The sequence below is a fragment of the Acartia tonsa genome, chromosome 6 (genome assembly GCF_053477335.1).
Source record: "Acartia tonsa isolate MP-2025a chromosome 6, ASM5347733v1, whole genome shotgun sequence".
Lineage (NCBI taxonomy): Eukaryota > Metazoa > Arthropoda > Copepoda > Calanoida > Acartiidae > Acartia > Acartia tonsa.
The window spans coordinates 16,991,198-17,014,703 of record NC_137265.1 but is presented as its reverse complement, the minus strand read 5'-3'; the positions used below and the strand labels follow the sequence as shown (position 1 = coordinate 17,014,703).

Here is a 23,506-nt window from a genome sequence, read left to right as displayed (position 1 = left end):
AGACATAAGAGTTAAAGAATTATTAAACTATATGTAGTTTTTACTATATGAATAAACTAGTTTAATTATTTAGTGTTAAACCATATCATTTAATAATTCAGAATGAAAAGTATATTATATTAAAGAATTTGCCTTATAAAAACTATTAAGCTTACAATAGAAAATAATTTTTTAACACCAATTTTTATTCAGTAAGTATCATTATTATACACACAAAATGGTATATTTCTATGAATTACATTTGACAATATAGATTAATTTGATTAAATTTTCATGATAAACAGGAGCTGCTATTCAGCTAATAAATTCCAATTGAAAATGCCGCAAAATTTAATATTTTGTTGGTGTAAAGTTGGAGTAAAACTTGTTTTTTCACGTTACTGAGAAAAAAAGAAGGGGGTTGCAGGGAAATTATCCTTAGGTATTGTTTGTCAGAATCACATTCTCTTTTCCCTGATGATAAAGAATTTCTTTCAATACCTTTGTGAATAAAATGTATTCAAATTATAGTAAAAATGAAGTGTGAGCTCTTTGCCTTGTTAAAATACAGGGTTATGTTTGACCAGCATTAAATACTTTTGTTTATATCCTTTAAAGTAGCTTACTCTTCCCACTTAAATTAAGTTTCTTGTTATTGTGATATGTTTATCCGTATGTGCTTTTTTAGCATAGTATATGGAAGTTGATAATATAATTATTTTACTTTTAAAAAATGTTTATTAATCTTCTACATTTGAACATTATGTATATATGTGACAAACATATCAAAGAATATCTAACACTCGATAGAGTATTCATAAAAAATCTATATTAATTTAATTCTATAACAATTTAGAATATTGAATTTAGTTTATTGCATATGCCAATAACACGAACATGAAGTTATTGAAACTTATGATATTGTTGCCCATATATACAGGGTAAATTTGTTAAATTTTAAAATATATAATTTGTAGATACTATAATTAGATACAAATACAATTTTTTTTATGTTTAAAGGTTGTCTGAAAGGGTAATAACAAATAAAAATGGTTATATCACTACTAATGCCATCAATGGCATCCAAGCAGAATCCTGGACAATTTGTTTCAAATTCAGGTAAAAATAACCTTTCCTTAAAGATTAAAATCTTATAATTGTAATAGACACAAATAGGACAAAATATATCAGTAACAATGAAAAGATACACAAAGACTAAAACAATAAGTTGAAAATTAGATTATCATTTGTTCAAATATTCATTGCAAGAAAATCAATCCTTGATTGCAGCAGGAGTTTTATCAAACTATATTATAGGCCAGAAAAAATTAACTTGACTGTTGTGTTTGACATACCTGCCAGTAATAGTGCTAAATCAATCTTCAGCTTTTTGCTACTTCACCATGATTACACATTTATATGGGTACAACAAATTTCTTACATGCTACCCCACAGGTAAAGACAAATAATACTTTCACAAACAGTATTACTCAGTATCTACAATAAAACTGCACCTAATACAAAACACTAAAAATCTAATATGAAATGTATGGCTTATAAGATGAATAGTTGATAATATATGAATAACAAAGTTTTGAATTTTTAAACTCAGATATGAATTTAGGAAGCCAAAATTTTATTATGTTTTAGCTTCAAGATGTTTCAATGGAATTCAGTATGTACTCAATACAGCCCACTTGCCAAAAAATTAACTGTCACTTGTGACAACATAGAATATAATTTGAATATCACAATTGGGGATGCACATGAAAACATTACTTCAACGTCTATTTCAAATATGAAAATAGGTGCCAACAAAATTGGGGAAAGGTCAACTAATGGAAAGTATGGTAAAATTCAAGTATGGGATTCATATGTTAATGATGATGTGATTGAGATGTACATGAAATGCAAAGACCCAAGCCCTGGAAACATATTTGATAGCAATGTAGATGACCTAGTGCTAGTAAATTCAGTAGTTGAGGAAATAAGTGCTGAAAAGCTGTGTGAGCCCAATGTACCTGGTCTTGCATTTCTTTCTGTAACGACAAACTTTGATAACACAGAAACTATATGCAAGAGATTAGGGGGAGACATCAAAGCATTTGAAAAGAATACTGATAAGATAACTATGATTGGAGAGTACAACAAAACGCTTTCTTGTCATGTGAGCAATGCAATATGGTCAGGCTATAGTGACAGGGATAAAGAGGGAACTTTTAAGAGTGAAGGTGTAGAACCTGTTGTTCTTGACTATTCTGACTTTGACTTTGGGGAGCCAAATGGAGGTAAGATTGAAAATTGTGCAGCTTTTAGAGTTTCCAACTACAAACATTTGGATGTTGGATGTACAGAAAAACGTTGTGGTGCTTGTGATTTGCCAATTTTACCTATTTTTCATCTTCGTGGTACAATCCCAGAAAATGTAAAGATTGATCAAAAGTATTTCTGGACAAGAGAAATATCCAATGAAAGATATATTTTTGAAGGCTTGCAACACAGCAAATTGATAGCTCTCAATTCAAATACCTGGGAAATACTTGACAGTAATACTGGAGAAAGTATCTTTCAATTATCAGAACATTTATATCCCATGGGAATCTATGAGTGGTTAGACTTAAAATCCAATGAATCATTAGTAATGTCCTTTGATGTTTGTAATGCTACTCACTTCAATTGCAACAATGGAATGTGTATTGGTATGGCTCTCAGATGTAATGAAGTAAACGATTGTGATGATAACAGTGATGAACTGGACTGCAATTTAGTTGAACTTCCGGATGATTACAACATGGACAATGCTCCTCAAAATCTGGATAAATCAGGACTACTGGATATAGAGATATCCAAATTTAAAGTGTCAATAGAAGACATTGTTGACACAACAAATATTATTGAAATTCAGTTTGGAATGACGTCTGTGTGGTTTGATTCAAGGTTGACTTTCCTAAATTTGGATATGAAAAGATTAAACCAAGTATCAGAAGCTGAAAAGTTATCAATATGGAGACCAAAGTACACTATTTGGAAAGCAGATAGTGAAGGACTGCAAGAAGACAAGAGTTTTGAGGTTTTAACTGTTAAACCACTTGAAGAAGGTCAACCTTCGGATTATAGGGACACTGTTGCAAGTATTAAATTTTCTGGAGAGAAAACCCAACTCATACTTAAACAATGGTTTAAAGCTAGAGTTGTTTGTCAGAACACACAGGTTGGATATTTCCCATTTGATGAAAATGTGTGTTCTTTTAAAATTATGCCATTTGCATCTCCTCAATCATGGTATGACAATAATGAACAGAAAATACTTTTTAACAAAACTTTCACTCTGGAATATGTCAAAGATAATATTAAAATGTATAGTCTAGAAGAAATAGCTTCTGAAATAACACTTAAAGGAAACATCAAAATAAAGTAAGAACTGTTTAATTATCCACATAATGAACGATTAATAATTACCCAATTATCTTAAAGTTAACTTAATGAAACTTTCAATGAATAATATTTAGAATATATCTGCGAAGATCTTTTCTTGGTATATTTATGCAAAATGCTCTGCCCAATATGCTTTTGAGCATTGTTGTCTTTAGCACAAACATCTACTACCGTGATAGCTTTGAAGCTGGTATTGCAGTAAATGTTACCTGTCTCTTGGCAATGTCAGGTAATTTGGAAAAATTATGCTGTAACAACTTTGATTGTACATTTCTGAACTTTTCTGGAAGTATTTAACTGTGTATTTTGTTATGATTATTGAATAGACTAAGGAACTAATATTAATTTTAATAATTCTACTAAGCACCTGATGCAAAAGAACCAACTTAAGGATCTCTATCTGCTTGTTCAGGTTTCTTCATTGCTATCCTACAGAACCTACCCCAGACCCCTGGAATCAAGATTATTGACTTGCTCCAGATCAAATATATTGTGCTGGCTATAGGAACTACACTGTTACAGACACTGGATGTCAACCAAACTATTTGGAACCATGATAAGGTAGGAAGGCATACTATTATGGTTATCAAAAAGGACTAGTAGCACTCTAGGAAATTTAACATCTTTAGTTTCTTTTGTAAAAAGCAATGGTTATTTAGAAGTGTTATTTTGCTTTCTAAAGTGCACAGACATGCAAAGATTTACTAGCATTGGCTAAACAAGTTGTCATATTTTATACATTAGTTTTGTTTTTCAGGAGAGAATGGAAACAGTCTACAAGAGAATTCTGAGCACAACTATTTTTTGGTTACTTCCTTTGGTTGGTTTCACTCTTGATGTTGTATTTATGATAGCTGGAATTTTATATGAATTTAAACAAATTTAAAAAAACATAGCCCAGTATATTTGTATTAAAGTCTAAGATTGGTTTCATGTTTTTTCCCGTTGATTTCAGGGTGTTTGAGGTTTAAATCACATTTGTTCATGTATAGCATCGTATTAAAGACAATTTTTAACGAATAATAAAACCAAATCATTAACTTAATAGAAATTTTGTTAGCCCGGGCCCTCGGCCTATTAGAGCTAACAAAACTGGTTATAATCTTAAAACTTGTAATTTTAATATTGGCGGAAAGTTGTCTATTATACGATGCGACAATTAACTTTTATAGTATTTGTATTATGTACTCTTTCATTAAAGTCTAAATGTTTAAAATATAGATAAAACAGTGACATAAAATATTAAATTCCATTGACATTAACTTAATATTAAATTGTATCCCTATCTTCAACTGTCGGTCATAGAATCTTTTGTTTCTAATTAAGAATGCAATGATAGAATTTTCAAGTTTTTTTACTAGCCCTGCTTTAAAGAGATGTATATTTCTTTTCTTTCAAAGATAAGAAATTAAAATTCTAATTTTAACCTTCATTAACCTAAAGTCTAATTAAAAAAAACTATATGTCCTACTATACCTGTGTGTAAAATATAGGAAACAGATGAAAATTCTCCAAATAAAATTGTTCCTTGTTCCTCCTGAAAGTAGAAAAATTAATTAATCTAATTAAACCTTATTTTATTTGAGTACTAGCGGCTACGCCCCTAGAAGCCTCTAGGGGCACTGGTAGGAGGAGGAAAAGTCGACCTTATCCCATTTTAAATTTGAGTTTCAAAAGAGTTTTAAAAAATATTTTTTTTTGTGGGGAGGAGGGGGGTTGAAGACACCCTCTCCAAAAATGGTTTGAAACCTTCTCAGGACCCATAAGAAGCTTCATTGTAATGGAGAACAATATCGGTTCAGCGATTAGCGAGATCCTTCGGGACAGACAAAAAACGCTTACTACTTTATATAATAGGATGGTATATGATCTCCGAAAATACTGGAATGTATGCCTTTCAGAACAGTATAATCCACATGAAATATAGAAGCCTGACGTTAATTTTAGTGTATCCAAAGTAAATTGCATAAGAATAGTGTTATATATAAACAGCTCTCCGCGGATAATAAGATTAAAAATTTAACCAGTTTTTAAGCCCCGAGGGTCGACTTATTTATTACTATTAATTATTATTTGCTATCAATTTCAAAATGGGGGGGGGGGATATTTTTGCTCAATGTGTGAAAGTTTACAATTTTCTATCAAAATGAATCCAGTCCAGACTAACCTTGTAGCTTAGAGTTTGTCTGGCAATTCTGAGCCATTCTCTCATCAGTCCAACATTGGTCTGCACTGTCGACACTATTTCCCTGGAAAACAAGAATATTTATATCTATATTATATACTAGCGGCTACGCCCCCTAGAGGCCTCCAGGGGCACTTGAGGAGGGGAGAGTCGAATTCGATAACCCAATTTATAATTTTAGATTTGAAAAGAAAAAGCAAAATATGGGGGGGGGAATTTTTTTTTTTGGGGGGGGGATAATTTTTTTTCTAGGGGCGATTTTTCTTGGAAGGGTGGTGGTACCTTCCCCCAAAATAGTTATAAACCTTCCCTGGACCTATGAGAAACTACCCTGTTAAGGAGAACCCGATCGATTTAGTGGTTAGCGAGATCATTCGGTACAAACACACAGACACACAAACACACAGACGAGCCAACCAAATTTGAGAACATTGAAGAAAGTAAAATAAAACACAAAGTATTATAAATATAAGCAGGGTTCAATTATACTGCTGCTTTATTCAAATTTTACGGCTGCACTCACGTGCCTTAGCATGACTGTGGTTAAGGCTAACTTAGCCTGAGTAAGACATAGACGATCATTGCTTAGACTGAGTAAGGCTGCGGCTTGAGTCGCTGATTCTTCCTTGAAGCTGCGTAAGTTGTCACAGCTGCTGCATAAAACAAAGCTGCGTTAATTAATACAGATGCGGCTTCTAACTAGTTGCATTGCCTAGTCTAGCTAATTCTTTAAACATGAATGTCTTATGCTTAGTGAGGCTTATGGTGACTGCATCTGAATAAAGCTAAGGCTACGACCGTGGCTGAGACTTGGTTAAATAGTACAAAAGTGCATTCTCTAAAAAGATTCCATGGTTATAGTAAAAATGTAGAAAAAATACCTTAGCGAATCTTCTCTCTCCCTGAGAACTTGGATAAGTCTTTTCTGTAAGATATCAAACACATGAATTTCCATCACATGCACGTTCGTTATGTCTGTAGCTTTTTCTAAATAAAAAAAAAATTTCTATAGATTCACCTATTAGTAAAAAAACATTTAAATTGGAATTTGAAATGGCTAACAGCCTTCTTTACAAAAGAAAGCAAAAATTAATCAATTTTAAAGTCAAAAGTAAATAATTATAAGTAGTTATTTCATATATTTGTAAGCTTAATTATTAAAATGTTTATAATAGGATCAGTGATTATTTCAGTAATGAAAGGACAGTTCAACTTAAAAATCTTATAGTATTTGTAATTAATTACTTAATTTTAAAATTGTTGATGTTAGTTTGTCCGACTGTCCTATTTAAAAATGGACAGTTTCATTCTTGTAAATATAGGCAAAACATAATTAAATTAAAATAAGATTTATCATTGTATACCTGTAACTTGAGCAACAAGTTGTTTAAATAAATGTTGTTGTTCCGGATCCTCTATAATTTCCATCCTTTTTTCCAGACTATCAAGTCGACTCTCTATTTCTCGCTCCATCTTCTGCTTTTCCCTATTGTAAAAATAGGTATATTAGTCTAGATGATAAATCAAACAAAATAATTAGACCAATTTAGTATTGCATGAGTACCGTTTGAATAATTTTGTGTGCATAACATAGATTCAAACCCATTACACGAGCCACAAATTTTTTAACGATATATTTTCCCCAAGCAAATCTTTATCTTAAGAAATAAACTTTTTTGTCACTGACTTATAACTATGGATAAAACGAAAAGCCTTTCCGTATAAATTTCTAAGCAATGTGGTCGAATGTTTAATTCAGGTAATGTTCATTTAGACTTTCTATAATCAATAGTGTATTTTGCAATATGCCTTGGAAACCGATTTATATCCGCTGAATTATGATCAGTTGTCAGCCATACAGAAAAGTTATGTATAACATCATATTACAGACAATTTTTCACGAATATTTAAATAAAAATCTTAAAATTAATTCCAGTTTTGTTAGCAAGGTTCTTTGGCCCAATGGGTCTAACAAAATTGGTTGAAATTTTCCATTTTAATCCGCGAAAAGCTTGTAAGGAATCAATGGTATGGTGGAAGACAGTTAATGTATAGGAGGAACAGTACCTATACAGTTTTCTAAGACTGTCCATTTCTCTGGTGACTGTGTAGCCCAATTCTTTACATTCTTCTGATACAGTATCAGTGTTGGCTGGACAACTCAAATCTAAAATAATATTTTTAAATTCAATATTTATCTGTCATATTATGTCATAGCAAGAAATAAAGATTCTCTCTTATGCTATAAATAAATATCGGTAAATGAAACTTCTTGTGAAAAATTGACAGACCATTATCGTCTATGTAACTCACTTCGGATGCCAGTAATCCCTCTCTAAAACATATTCCTTTAGCTGATATATGAGATAGAGGAAGCAGCTTATAATGTCTCCAAAAAAGTGGACAAATGTTACAACGCTTGGCTCAAATATCCCGATTGATGTCACATTAGAAAAGAATGTGTCGTCAATCAGCATAATTTGGCAAAATATTGTAAAAATTGTGCATAAAATTATATGGAAAAATCAGGTTAGCATACATCAAATAAAAATATTCTGAATTTGAAACCTAAAAAATAGGTATATCAGGTATTTTATCCTCCAATCACCTGAAGGGAAATGATGAGAATTCCTGTCCTCTCTTCCAAGTTCTTCTAGGCTAAAACTTTCATCCTAAAGCAGACGACATTTATTGAAAGTTTCAGGTATACAACAATAGGGTTAATTAGGAAATATACAAAAAGGACTATCATCAATTAGTTTGTAGGCTGCTGATAACAAATACTAAAGACTACCGATATCATAGTTTAAAGAAATTTAAAATATAAGGACTATCTTTTGCGCAGCGCACATAAATGCGCGAAAATAATGCTTATATCCTTGGTAATTCTAATTTGATGTTAAATCATTTTAGAAATTTTTAGTAAAGACAATACTGCAGTTGGTAGTGTCTTTACAAAATATTCCCAAAATAATCAAAAAATGCTAAAATAAGGGGAGGGGGGGGGGAGTTCTGACACATTTGCGTAAACGGTGAGTACAGGCTTTATTTTTGGACTGAGAGGATAGGTTATTAGGGATAAAATCATTCTTATATGATGGATTTCCCCCAGATTTAAGATTTTTTGGATAGGCCTCCAGGTTCCTGAGCTCCAGGCCTCCAGGTGGTCTCTGTACAGGTAAAAATGAAAAAAAAAATTTCTTTTAAAGTTACAGGTCAACCCATAAGACAAAATATGCATCTTTTTTAATATTATTCACATATTTGAAGAAAAAACATGCATATTTTGTTTTATAAGTTGATTTTTAACTTTAAAATTTTTTTTTTTCATTTTTACCTGTACAGAGGACACCTGGAGGCCTGGAGCTCCGGAACCTGGAGGCCTATCCAAAAAATCTTAAATCTGGGGGAAATTCATCATATAAGAATGATTTTATCCCAATTAACCTATCCTCTCAGTCCAAAGATAAAGCCTATACTCACCGTTTACGCAAATGTGTCAGAACTTCCCTCCCCCCCCCCCTTAATTTATCATCTGAGCAATACTCAAAATAATAATAGTTTTACTTGTACTTTAATTTTTTATAATGCACCCTAAACTATGTATATTAAGATTTATCATGTGTTGACAAGGACATATCAGAACATGAGCACAGCTGGATACTAACAATTATTACAACTTCCAACAATCTATTCAAAGATTTGTACAGTTTGTACAGTCGATGAAACTTATAGCTTTGTATATTTAAACTTCTAAATGATTCAGCTTGTTATTGCAATTGAATTTGCATTTTAGGGTATTATTTTTTTTCTTCTTAATTTAATTTAAAGTAAGTGTGGGGGGGGGGTAATTAAACACAAACCCAAGATCGATAAAATGTACGTGCTGTTTATATCTTTAAAGTAATTGTTTGAACCATTTATTATTTCTTTAAACAATGATTTGTTTACAAGGCACTTTGTTCAAATCAAAAGCATGTCCATTAAACGCAGAGCGTAAATTGTAAAGCTTTGATTCCCATACTGTATGTTGGTCTATTTGAAGGCAGTACAATTATTTATTATAAATTTTTCTCTGATTTTTAATAACGAAATATAATTATTTTAAATGTAATTAAATAGTGCAAATTCTGTTTACTGCACCATAGCTTTTTATAAATCATTATAAGTAATACCCAAGAAACAGCTCGCCTAATGCATCTCAACCCTCAAGGTAAGACTTGAGTATTTGTTAGTGGTTTTGGCTATTTTAACCTAATGTAGCATAAAAAGTATATATGTATTGTATTTGTATATATATTTTATTATAGTACACCTTTTTTATCAAAATTCCCAGTCAATTAATCACAGAATTTCTTTATATTTACTGAAGAAATGTACACACAGCTGATAAGAACTTTAGGTTTCACAAATCGGTTATACTACTTCATTTTAAAGTGAACAATCATAAAAAAATTATAAAAAGGATAGAGGAGCTACGCATGGAGTGCCCCGTGGGGTTAAAGATGTACAAAGTGCATGAAATCGCGAATGGGTTTATTTGCACTTAGCTGGTCTAACATTAAATAAAGATAAATATAATTTTATTAAAATAAGAGTGAGGTATGGTATATGTTTTCCATTAGTGTTTAATTTTACGGATATAGCCTCGCTAATGGATATATAATACTTGGATGTTATACCAGATTTTCATGTTCTTTAATAAAGTAAAACTCGTAGCGGGCTAAAATATCGATAATCTCATCAACCACCTGTTCCCCATCCCCTTCACTCATACTGGATAAACGAAATGACCAATAAATGAGTTCCTTGTTAGCAACATAATTTTTTCCCCTGTCATAATATCCACGTATACTGTATCCATTGTCTCACTACAACTATTTAAACAAGACATCAACAACAAAAAACAAAAGACAACAAAAAAGCAAGGACTTTCTTTTAATGTCAAAACAAACCATGTCCAAAAATATTTGACAGATAAATAATTGTTTGTAAAAGATGTTTAGAATTGCAATCAACAATTGAGAGAATTGTAAATAGAACAATATAAATAGGAATGCAATTGTTTAAATCAACATAAAGACTTTAAAAATATCTCAAGGAAGTTTTCAGTGACGTAGCTACTCTGTAACTAAGGTTTGCCTGGTCGTTTAGTCTGAGACCACTGCGTAAAGTAAAGCATATTTTTTTATGGTTTGGCTGATTTCCAAGTTTAAAATGCTAAAATTTAAATATGCGAACGAAAATAACTTTAAGTGAATACTGAATATATATTAACCAATTACGTATTTAAATAAAGAAAATTATATTGCTACGCTAATTATGACCAATCCTTTCCATAGTTTCATTAAAGCTTAAAATAATGTTTTTTTAAGGATTTTATTGTTATTCAGTGTGAAGCAACAAAATAATAACTTTTCTCGTATTCATTTGAATCCGGTGGACAGGAACCGGTTCTCATCAATACGAAAAAACTATGTCTAGCATCGTATTATATCCAGCTTTCTACGAATATAAGAATGTACAATCATAAGATTAAAACCAGTTTTTTTAGCCGGTGTCTTCGGCACCTCGGGGCTAAAAATAACTAGTTTTAATCTTATAATTGTACATTCTATATCCGCGGAAAGCCGTTTATAATACGATGCGAGAAATACCTATTAAGTCATTTTAAGGAGCCAAGTTATACTATTTAACTAATTGTTAGTTTTTCTTGTTTAGTTAAAGACGTCAGTATATCTTTTACGAGGATAATTGTATGAAAAAGTAGCACAGCTTTGAACATTGAAACAATATTTTGGATGTAAAAAATTTTTTTAGGAAAACTAAATAAAAATTTTGAAAATTCACAAAATGCAATTTACTTATGTGACATACAGACAGACGTACGGACAACCCCTAGTTATAGAGTAGCCTCGCTGCTAATTATTTAGAAATATTTTTGGGGGGGCTAAAAAGGTATGCATTTTACTTTATAAAACTGACCTCTTGGCAATTATCTATATCAGTGCAGACATCCTTTTCTTCCTGCTCATTCTCATCTTGGTTTTCTGATTCTGTTACAGTATCAATATCATTACTATCAGTGGTAGTTTCTTCAGATGACTCATTATCCAATTCAGTATTAGGATCATTTTCAGTTGAATTGTCTTGTGTCTTATCTATTCTCTCTGTAGCATCTCGTTCTTCAGTTCCTTCTAAAAATGTAAATTTATATGAACAATATTTTTGAAGCTTTTTTTGAGAATTTTTGACTGATTTGAAAGATTATTAGATGGAGTCATTTCCTTACCAGAAGACCCCCTTTCACATTATTTTAAAAATCAGTTTAACTAAAAGCTTTCAATAAAGTTAAAAAAAACCGGATTTTAGCAAACTAAATTTTTATTTAAAAAGAAAGTATGAATATTCGTCTACATGTTATTTAAATATCTCACTAAGCTATTGGCCGATATGATTCTCACGATAACCGTAAAGCTTTAAATAGGATAATCCTCCCCCCCCCCAAAAAAAAAAAAAATTGCTCAATGAGGATTGTATTTGAAATAATAGCAAATGGATTATAAGTATTCCAATTGATAAATGGGGGAATTGTTTACCTTCGTCAAGAGTATTATTTTCTGTTAAAGCCTCCTTCTGTTCTAGTTGAGCAATCTTCAGGTTTTCCTGAAAAGAACTTGCATATGTGGATTTGGTTATTTCTCCAGAATTTATTTCATTTATTGAAACTTCATTTGCTGGATTTTTCTCACTTGTAGACGTTGCTAGAGTTGGCCAGGTGACTGTTGGACTCAAACCTGGTGGCGTTACGCCTGTGAATGGAACTAATATATTTGGAATAGGTGTTGATTTCTTAATCCTTCCAAATTCATTCTTGCTATGACTATCATCTTCAAAGGTAAACTTGTCATTGGATATTTTGTCACCAAATGTTGGGTAAAGAGGTGCTATGTCATCAAAAGCATCACTAAGATAGTCAGCAGAATCTATATAGTTGTTATCTAATTGGGATAAAGAATAGATTGATCCAAAATTAGGGGACTCCTCGTGAAAAGGTTCTTCATATTTATCCCCACTGAAAGGATCTGGAAGCTGATCCACGTTGAAAGGATCATGAAAGTGCAGATGGTCAGTGAAGTAATGTTCATCATCCTCAAAATCAGGGTTGCTATAAAGAACTTCTCTCTTGAAGTTGTCATTTTGTTTGATGATGTTTGATTGTGTTGGAGGTGGATAGCTGGAGGATGGAGGGAAGGTATGATATGGCTCTGTTACTACATCTAAAAAAGAGAAAATAATTATTTCTTTACCTTATTTTTTTTGTTAAAAACAAAGAGTAAACTTGATCTTAGGATAAAAATAGATTTATTTTTAAATGAAGGGTCAAAAGCAGGACTCAGCAGCCGCCTCAAATTTAAACCCCTTTGGGCCATTGGAAATTTAAAAATAAAAGGTATTCCCACATTTGGATAAGGTTAAAACATCCAGTTGGTTATTAGAAATTTAAACGGTTGTTTCCCTGAATCTTACGGGCGGATGATGCGCGGCCGCTGAGCTCTGGTCTAAAGAAATAAGGAGTTCTTGTTAAGTTTTATATGAAGGAACATTTTAAATGAATATCAACTATATTCGCCTAGTCATTTTAAAATTATGCTTTGTCGATAATAATAATTATAGATGCAGTGTAATATTAAAAAAAAACACTTTCAACTTAAAGAATAAAGACATTTTTTTCTTTAAATAGAAGTCAATCTTTAAAAATTTACCTAAAGAAATAGTTTCAGCTTTTTCAAAGTTTTTAACAGGATTCTCTTCAAGAAGCACCAAATACTCTGTGATATTCAGAATAGTGTTGTCAATCTTGAATGTTTCCTTGTCTTTATTAAATTTCTTTATATTTTCATTAGATTTTGTTTGTAATGAATTCAGATTTTGAAGTGATTTTGGGTTGGTTGATGTAGGAGATTCTAAAAATTCTATAGCAGTCAATACTTAAATATTTATAGTTTTAAAAAATAGATTATTTGCATAAGTAGCCAGCAATAACATATCAGCACCTGCGACCTGCTCATTGTCTTGCGTCTTCAAAGAGTATAGAGAATGCCTTCACCGAAATACAGGTGAAATACATTAATATGCTATATTATGACTTGTATACAAAGTTTGGGATCTACTGCAGTTAACGGTAAAATATTTCCAAAGATCTATGAATTTTAAAGGCTGCTAGCTGCCAAACGGCTGAACGTACAGATCATGCCCGCACACTGTTTTAAGCGGCATAAGAAGGCCTACAAATAATCAGAAATAGCCATAAATCAATAATGCATAATTATCTCGCAGTGCAGAGAAATGCGCGAAAAAGACCTATTTTACGCGTTTTTTCTTCAGTGAAGCTTTCACTGTGCATAATTGGATCTTGGCTATTCTAGATTATTTGTAGGCCTTCTTATGCCGCTTAAAATGGTGTGTGGGTATGATCTGTACGTTCAGCCGTTTGGCAGCTAGTAGCCTTTAAAATTTATAATTTTTACCGTGAACTGCAGTAGATTCAAAGTTTGTTTCATTAATAAGAGGACTCAATTTCTCCTTTTCTGTAAAAACACAAGAGGTTTTGTTTATTAACAGACAACTGACTATTTGATTACTTGAACTTTGTCTGTAAGTCCTAATTGTACATGGTCATTAGTTATGCCTGTTTTGGAAAGAGGCATTAATCCAAACCAATTAGAGCCGGTTCTCGTCCATACCGAAAAATCATAAATCATCTGCGGAAACCTGTCTATAAAACGTTGTGATAAATAACTATTAAGTATCAATTCCTGAAGGGGGTGTAAATATTTGTGGGCGTGGTGTAAACAACTCCGGGGGAGCAGACACGGTTACAATAGTCAGGGAAGAACCACTCTCCTCGTGGGGGTCCAACTCGTAAATCTCATTTCTGAAAAATAATATATTTGTATATATAAAAGTAACAGGATGTGTGTCTGTCTGTTTGTTAAGACCGATAGACATCTTACAGACGCCTCATAAAAAAAATACATATAAATTTGAAGTAATTTTACAGAAAAACTGTAAATATTAGCTGGATTATAAGTTTTCAAACGTTTGAAATTCACGAAATCTCTTTCATTATTCAATTCAACATTGACAGTATTTCAATGCAATTCAATTTAAAAAATCTAAATCTTATAGTTTTAGACAAAAATGATTTTTAAAAAAAGGTTGAGATTAAATTTGTTTAAAACTGACTTTAAGGTTCTCAAATCCTTACAAATAAAATTACATTATACATATAAAAATTTAATTGTTCGGGAAATATAAAAACACTATGTATGTCTTTTTAAAAGCATAAACAAATCAAAAAGGTGTGATTAATTGGCAACAATTTGGCAAATTTGTTTGCGTGCACACACGCCTTTGTATATCAGGGAGGGATGGTTCAATGGACTGTAAATTATATTTGTGCCCAAAGTTTTACAAACAAGTTTTCCCATTCATTAGCTGCTTAAAAACTTGATTGGGTAGAAAAAACTAGCAGTATCCATACTTTTCATTTAGTAATAAAAACTAGCACAGTATCCGAACTTTTCTAATAATAATTCAAGTGTTTACACAGAATTGTTAGTTTCTTATATCATAATTGGGGGTATGTGTAGTTGTACAATCATAGACATTCAAAAGGTAAATTGGTGATTACCACCCTCAAACTTTAAACCCTTATTTCACCCCATTAAAATTTCATAAACTGCATTAGATTTCCCCCCTCAAACCTTTGAAACCCCTAAATTTACATTACTAAAAAAAGCTTCACTGTTCTTTTGTACAATGTACATTGTACATATAATTTTACTTCCATTACCTTATCCCTTAAGATCCCTGGAGTGTATAGAAACATGAAATGAAAAGTTCCATATTAACCATCGAAGCATATAATATTTGTGGTAAGAACAAAATTAATATAAAATCATGCAATTATAAATGATCAATTCTTATCATACAAATTTAAGCATTTTTTATAAAGATTATACTTCACAGAATCATTTCTGTAGTATACATCCTTTGTTTCTTTTCGAAACTTAAAAAAAAATAAAGATTATAATATCCATTTCTTACATCTAAAATCTAAATCTTAGAAGCATGATGTCTTTCTGTCTGTCTCTTTGTCTGACTTTGTTAAAAAATTTCAGGGAAAATTAAAATTACCTAAGGGAATGTTTTCCTGGGGGGGGGGGTTGGAAGGGGGATATAAGAGCCCGAGAAATAATTTGTCCCCCACCCCCGTTTTTTTTTTTTAATAACATTGCACAAGAGAGTAGTATCAACCCCCTCTTGGGGACAAGCCCCTATAGAAATTAGAGGCGAAAAAACTAATATAAAATTATTTTGTGCAAAGCAAATATGGACTTTTATGAATTTTATCATCCTTGTTAAACAAGAATATTTTAGCTTTGAGTGAGTATGATAATAGACAGTACACGCGACATTTACGAGCAGGGTAATAAAATGTTCACTGAATACAAAAAAGGCCCCGAGAATTGATGACAAAAACCATAAAATCTCCAGTTGATCATTACCAGCTCCTCTCTGCCCTCTTGTTCTGATATTTATTTTAGTTTATTAGAAAAATTTAGAGCCTGATACCTAAAATAGATTTTAAAAAAGAAAAAATATTTTTTTGTTGTAAATTTTGTTAGTTACTATTTTTCAGGTTAGGTTAGGAGGTAACATTAGGAAATAGGTATTTAAAATAGAATAAAAATTATCAGGGCTCTACAGGCACTTCGTTTGAGAGCACTAAAAGTTTAAAGTAAAGTGTAATATTTGGTAAACTAGTGCATTAAAGGAATTCTACCTGTTTTTTATGGTACTTTTACACTAAAATCACTTTAGAATAAGTATGAGTTAAAGCCTAGTTCTGTGCTGTAATATATTATAGCAAAAGACGTTAAAAACATCTTTACAAGTCAATCACGGAAGGTGTCATACAAAGCAGGAATCTAAATGAATAAGACAATTGCCGATAATTTATTTACAATCATTGGATGTTTGGACACTTAATGAACAATCTTAATCAAAATTCAATAAAAGTCCCCAAAGTTGTCAAGCCAACGAATAAGGAAATGTTATTATAAACTTTGGGGACTAGTGTAAAAAACTATTCATTGTCTCCTTCCTCCCTATTCTCATTCAAGTCAACAAAAGAACCAATTTTTGTTATAAACAAAACATAAGTACATAAAATCTAATATGGTAAAACGTTATAGAAAATAGTATAGAAAATCATTATTTATTACTAATGTAAATCATTAAAGGGCGTCATCATTGCAGCTCCAATACTGCGTTAATTTGAATAGACAGTGTAATAAAAACTGTGAACAAAGAAAAAAGTTACCACATACGTTGAACAGGGATTAGGGTAAATTGGGCTGTTCATTACACTAGCACCAAAACTTTTATTTATCGGCCATTGTCTTTTCCCTTTAGATCCATGCACGTCAATACTAATAAATGGTAGACTTATATGGTTAAAATGACTAAAGGCATCCAGATGCTATTTTATAGAAATACTAGCGCCCCTAGCCTCAAGGGGCTTTGCCCCAGGAGGTATAATTACATCTTATATTACCTACCCAGCCGAAAAAAAATTGAATGGATCGCAAGTTTTCGCGAAAAAATGACGAATTTGCAAAATTCGTAAAAATTAGGTACTTCTTGAGATGCCCCCACTCCACCACTATTTAAAATAATTTCTAAAAAAATGGTGGGGGGAATTTTGGTTTTTGGGGAGGTTGGGGGTGTCCCACCCCCGAAGAAAATAGCCTAAAACCACCACAGGACCAGTAGGTATGTTCCCTGAAGAGTAGAATCCGATCGGTTCAGTGGTTACCGAGATCTTAAGAGACAGACAGACGGAAGAACATACATCATTCTACTTTTTATTATAGATAAATAATGAAGGAAAGTTAATTTTTTTCTTCCATTTTCGTATCGTCACATCCCTGAAAAATTACTTAAAATAATTTTCAGTGAGGGAGGGGACAATAGACTGTAAATTACATTTGTACCCAAAGTTTAATTACCACCTATTCGTTGGCTCAAAAACTTTGGGAACTTTTCTTGAATTTTGATTTGTTAATTTCAAACTTTGTTGATGTCCAAATTTTCTATCAATCCTTTAAATAACAAAAGGGGTAATCTTGTTTATCATTATTGAGTATTTTTACTATTTATCGTCCTTAAGATTCCTAACTAAATATTTCATACCTGGATTTGTCTGTGTTGAAAGTATCTGAATCTGTGATTGAGTTTAGTGTCCAAGCTTTTTCTATGTGATCATAGGCACGGTAGGTCCTCACTCCAGACCATTCTGAAATAATGGATAAATTATTGCTTGGATGTTGTGCCATATTTTTATGTACTAACTTGACGACCAATTTTGCCCTGTAGTGTAAGTACATATTCACGTATATCCTACTAGCGGCTTCGCCCCTAGCCTCTAGGGGCTTTGCCCCAAGAGGTAATTAAATAAAAATAAATATAAATACCTCTAAAGATGCCCCCACAAATTCTAAATAATTTTTTTTTTAATTAAGTACCTGATGAAAAGCCTCCGCTACACCACTAATTTTAAATAATTATTTAAACAAAATTGAGGGGGTGATTTTTTTCATTTTTTGGGGGGTTGGGGGTGTCCCACCCCCCCCCCCCCCCCCCAAGAAAATAGCCTAAAACCACCACAGAACCAGTAGATATATTCCCTGAAGAGTAGAATCCGATCGGTTCAGTGGTTACCGAGATCTTAAGGGACGGACAGACATCATTCTACTTTGTATTATAGATATCCATTTCTAAAATAACATAAACAAGAAAGAATATAGGTCTAGATGGATAGTCTCTTAATTTGACCATAAGAAACACAGTGTACAAACAATCCTACCACTTTAGTAGAAGAGGCTGTGGCTTCAGTTGCCATTAGACTGTAATGTTTATAAACATGTTCACCCATTCGTTAATTTTAAACTTTAAGTATTTTTATTAGATTTGTTGGTTCAAACTAGAAGTGAACAAATAATTAAACCAATAACTTTAGTCTAATTTTTATTGTATTTACATTAATTTTCCACCATTGTCTTATCCATTAAAATTCGAGCCTGCAAGTTACAGAACAGACAGAAACAGGCAAACCTTTGGGGATTCTCCGTTATAAATTATCATTTTTTACAATAACACAGATTTATACCTAACTTTTTAGCCCAAAGTACAATTGTATATTTAAACAGAATTAAAGCTTTTAATTGCTTGTTTTAAAATCTAATTTGATAATAATTTAGAATTCTAGATATATCTGCATAAACCGTTAAAGTTAAGTAAAAATGACTAATTATATTATGAATATAGGATATACATGGATATATTGACAGGGGGAAAATTTAGGTTGCTAACATGGACCTCATTTATTGGCCAGTTCGTTCATCCAAGGGAGGGGATTGGGTAAAGGGGGTTAATGGAGGGTATCGTTATTTTAGCCAGCTACGAGTTACACTTTTTTAGATTACATAAAAATCTGGTGCAACATCCAAGTAATAATGTATTGATTATTATTATTATACAATCAATTAAATTCAGTTACATGTAATTTACTGTAAAGGTCCTTTTCAAATAAACAAATGAAAAGATTAATTATGAAATTATTATGAAAATTTATAACTTTGCATAAAAATGTATGAAATAAGTTTAATTACATAGGAATAATATTATGTTTTAATAAAAGTTGAGAATTCCCTTTATTTTTTAATGTTATTTGATTAGAACTATTGAAACCTTTTTTTTTCAAAATTCTAAAATATGTATATAACTAAATTGAATGGTTGAATCTTTTTGAGGGTTTAATTTTTCCTGTAATTTATTATTTGATTCTTTTAAACAAGAGAAGGGGAGGAGATTTGGTAAAGGGGATTGAGGGAGGGTGATAGGTATTTTAGCCCGCTGCGCGTTTAACTTTGTTAGAGAACATGAGAATCTGGATACAAGTAATAATAAACCTAGAACTAATACAAATTTTAGAACTATTAGTAAAATAGTTTCCGAGATCTTATTGATCACTGCAGACTACACGAAAAAATGGATTTGTTACATCATCACACGTTATGCAAAATGGTATTATATAGAGGAGCGAGTTAGATGTTGCTATTTATTATCAAGTTCCATTTGATTGAACCCAATGATATCTGCGCAACTATTGATCATTTTAATAGATATAAAATGTCTAGACGATCAAAATTTTAGTAGGACCAATAGGAAAACTGTGTAGGGATAATCTGACCACATTATTGGTGTGCAAGTTTTTATAGTTTGGTGTCATATGTTACTAAAAATAAATAAAATCTTCGTCTGCTAAAGCTGCCAAACGGCTTGATGTACAGATCATGCCCACACACTGTTTTAAGCGGCATAAGAAGGCCTACAAATAATCTGGAATAGCCATAAATCTATAATGCATAATTATCTCGCTGTGTAGAGAAATGCGCGAAAAAGGCCTAGTTTACGCGTTTTTTTTCAGTGAAGCTTTCCCTATGTATCATTAAATCTTGGGTATTCCAGATTATTTGTAGGCCTTCTTATAGCGCTTAAAATGATGTGCGGGTATGATCTGTGCGTTCAGCCGTTTGGCAGCTAGCAGCCTTTAAAATTCATAGGTTTTTGGCAATATTCATTATCAGCAATGTTTTACTGCAGAAGATCCCATAAATGTATTTTTGAATTCCTTATTTGTAATGTTAGTACACCAACTGTATCTAACCAGCTATATTTATGCAAATTCAATCAATGTTTTTCTACATTTTGTAATGTATTCTGTTAGATTTGCCACTTAATTTCCTCTAAGTCACTCTACACTTATCCTTTGCCTTTTTTCCTTTTGTATCCATTTTTAAAAGCGAAGCTTTTCTATAATTAGGGTCGGTCCGTCCGTACGTCCGTCCGAGATAGATAGCTTTTATTTGTTAATTTAGGCATGTTAGAATTGTCCTATCAATTTCAAACTTTGCATGATGATTCCTGTAGTAGTTAGGTACTATTTAGAAAGCGTAGCAACTCTATAATCGTTACCAGAATGTCCGTACGTCCATTTTAAACATGTTGATTTTTCTACTTTTTTAACAACAAATTTTTATGTGATCTAATTATCCGAATGATCTGATTTTTGGTAAATTGATTCCTGGGACAACAAATAACAATATTATAAGCGAAGCAACTCTTTAATCAAGTCCTAAACATGTAAGTATGTCCATAAACATTATTCTGTATCAAGCAGTTTTTCAACAAATTTACTTACAATTTTGCTTCGATTCTTATACTTTTATATTCTGATTATTCAGTTCAGACACTATACAAGTGTTAATGTCCGTTTGTCCTACCGTTTCAGTGCTTCGCTTTTATGGATGTTGTCATCCTGGTTCTAACAATGCAGATATTCTAGGGGTTATGTGTGTATGTCGTCTGGTGCTCATTTAAAGCCTCCATGCAATCAAAATAATGTTTCCAATCACAGAGTTTAAAACCATAGTAAGATATTTCTTATAGTACGGTGTTTTCAAGCAAGAATAGTTATTTAGCGCATCGTATTATAGACAGCTTTCCGCGGATAATGAAATAAAAAAATTGCAAGATGAGTTCAAGCTTTGCTAGTCCCGAGGGGCCGAAAGCCCGGACAAACAAAACTTGTATTAATATTATGAATTTTTATTTTGTTTTTGTAGAAAATGTCTATAATACGATATTATTCAATATACATGATTTTTCAGTTCACGCAAAGAACCAGTTCTAATCCAGCGGATATTAATCGGCTTTAAAGATTATTTTTTTCTCTTTTTTTCCGTCGACCAATCCTATAAATGCTTTAATTAAAAGGTTTATAAATGGCCAAGAATATATTCAATTATGGTTGATTTTTTATTTGGCAAAACTTCTAGGAAGCCTAACACCATCTCACTTATTAGACAAAGTTTATAGACTGTTTAATTATTAAAGAGTAACATGCTAACAATAATTAGATGTAATAGTTTTCAATATATTTATACAGAAAAAAACATTAAATTGATTAGATGATTAATGTAATTGGGCGTTGCTAATAAAGACCTACTCTACAAAAGACCTACCCCTACAAAAGACCTGCCCCTTTATAAGACAAACTCTACAAAAGACCTACACCTACATAAGACATACCTTACAAAAGACCTTTACATACAAAGAACCTACACCTACAAAAGACCTACACCTACAAAAGGTCTACCTCAACAAAAGATCCATTGATACAACTATATTGTTATATAAACAGCAAATTGATTCAAGTAATACATAATTAATTTATGTACTTATTAATACAAGCACATTATATAATACACCATCTCACATATTAGACAAAGTGTTTATAGACTTTTCAATTTTCATAGAGTAGCTTTAAATATATTTATACAGAGTTGGATCTTTAAATCATTTTAGCGGTTAGCCAGATCTGGGTGAGCCAACTTTCCACCAATGAGAGCACAGCATTTTATGAAATGCCGCGCTTTGATTGGCTGAAATTCGGCTCACCCCGACCTGGCTAACCACTAAAATAATTTAAAGATCCAGCTCTGTATAATTAAATAATATATACATTGTACCAAAATAGATCCTTGGAAGGTTTATAGCTAATTTAGGGTAGGGGATCATGCTTTTCCAATAATTTTTTTACACTTTCTTTTGACAACTAAAATCGAAAATGAAGGTTGGTCTACTTAGACTACTTATTTGCCATGCCTCTCCTCTTTAGGATATAGTATCACTTGAAACTAGTTGGGCAGCCGCTAGTAACTTTAATTATATTTGTTTTTAAGGCCATTTTGTGTCCTTGAGATTTAAAGAAAACATTTTGAACACTTGAACTAAATTTTTATGTCTAATCATTGTATATCCAATATTATTTATAACAAACATATTATATATCAGGGATAAAGGTAGAAATAATATAGACTTAAACTTTGGTGAATTTGTTATAAGTCTATAGTTATCCTGGATCTTGGACAAAGTAGCTTCAGACAAAGTAGCTTCGGACAAAGTAGCTTCAGGACAAAGTAGCTTCAGGACAAAGTAGCTTCAGGACAAAGTAGCTTCGGACAAAGTAGCTTCGGACAAAGTAGCCTCCACTGATAATAAAGGTCATGGCCGCAGCGCTCGGCCCCCTGGCCTGCCTAGCCGCGGGCGCTCGGCCCCCTAGCCTATAACCTAACCTAAAAATTGTAAAAACATCATTTTAAAAATTGTAAAAACATCATTTTAAAAATTGTAACAACTATTTGTAAAATCCACGAAATTCCAAACCACCTATGTATTATCAGTTGAGGATATTTTACTTAAATAAATGTCCTGATGCTAACATAGGTTAGGTTAGGTTATAGGCCAGGGGGCCGAGCGCCCGCGGCTAGGCAGGCCAGGGGGCCGAGCGCTGCGGCCATGACCTTTATTACTATTAGAGACTACTTTTTTCTTAGGAAGCTACTTTTCTTAAGTAAATGTCCAGAAGCTACTTTGTCCTGAAGCTACTTTGTCCTGAAGCTACTTTGTCCTGAAGCTACTTTGTCCGAAGCTACTTTGTCTGAAGCTACTTTGTCCGAAGCTACTTTGTCCAAGATCCGTTATCCTTGCTAGATGGAATAAAATAAAAACAAGGATGACAACATCCATAAGTAGCGAAGTGCAAAAATCATTTGAATGGACAATCTGGCAAAACAAGCAGATATTAAGTTTTCATAACAAAGAAAGGAAAGAGAGAATATGCAAAAAAAATCAAAGAAAATTAAAAACATAATGTTTATGTCTTTTAACATGACTGACAGACACACAAAACAATGCATAGAACAGATCCGC

General features: G+C 32.1%; 1 protein-coding gene and 1 pseudogene across 1 annotated transcript in view; one reads left to right on the top strand and one right to left on the bottom strand.

Moving 5' to 3' along the window:
• LOC145322994 (uncharacterized) overlaps positions 1-23,506 on the bottom strand; it is a 52,403-nt gene that overhangs the window by 23,692 nt on the left and 5,205 nt on the right. The window contains exons 3-13 of the mRNA XM_080165381.1: positions 17,864-17,966; positions 14,421-14,537; positions 13,366-13,577; positions 12,199-12,879; positions 11,585-11,796; positions 8,208-8,271; positions 7,667-7,766; positions 6,964-7,085; positions 6,481-6,586; positions 5,582-5,663; positions 4,891-4,951 (exon numbers count right to left, since the gene is read on the bottom strand). Of these exons, the coding sequence (XP_080021507.1) occupies positions 4,891-4,951; positions 5,582-5,663; positions 6,481-6,586; positions 6,964-7,085; positions 7,667-7,766; positions 8,208-8,271; positions 11,585-11,796; positions 12,199-12,879; positions 13,366-13,577; positions 14,421-14,537; positions 17,864-17,966 (1,860 nt within the window). The remainder of the gene's footprint in view (positions 1-4,890; positions 4,952-5,581; positions 5,664-6,480; positions 6,587-6,963; positions 7,086-7,666; positions 7,767-8,207; positions 8,272-11,584; positions 11,797-12,198; positions 12,880-13,365; positions 13,578-14,420; positions 14,538-17,863; positions 17,967-23,506) is intronic.
• On the top strand, positions 15,618-15,691 carry LOC145323514 (small nucleolar RNA U3; annotated as a pseudogene).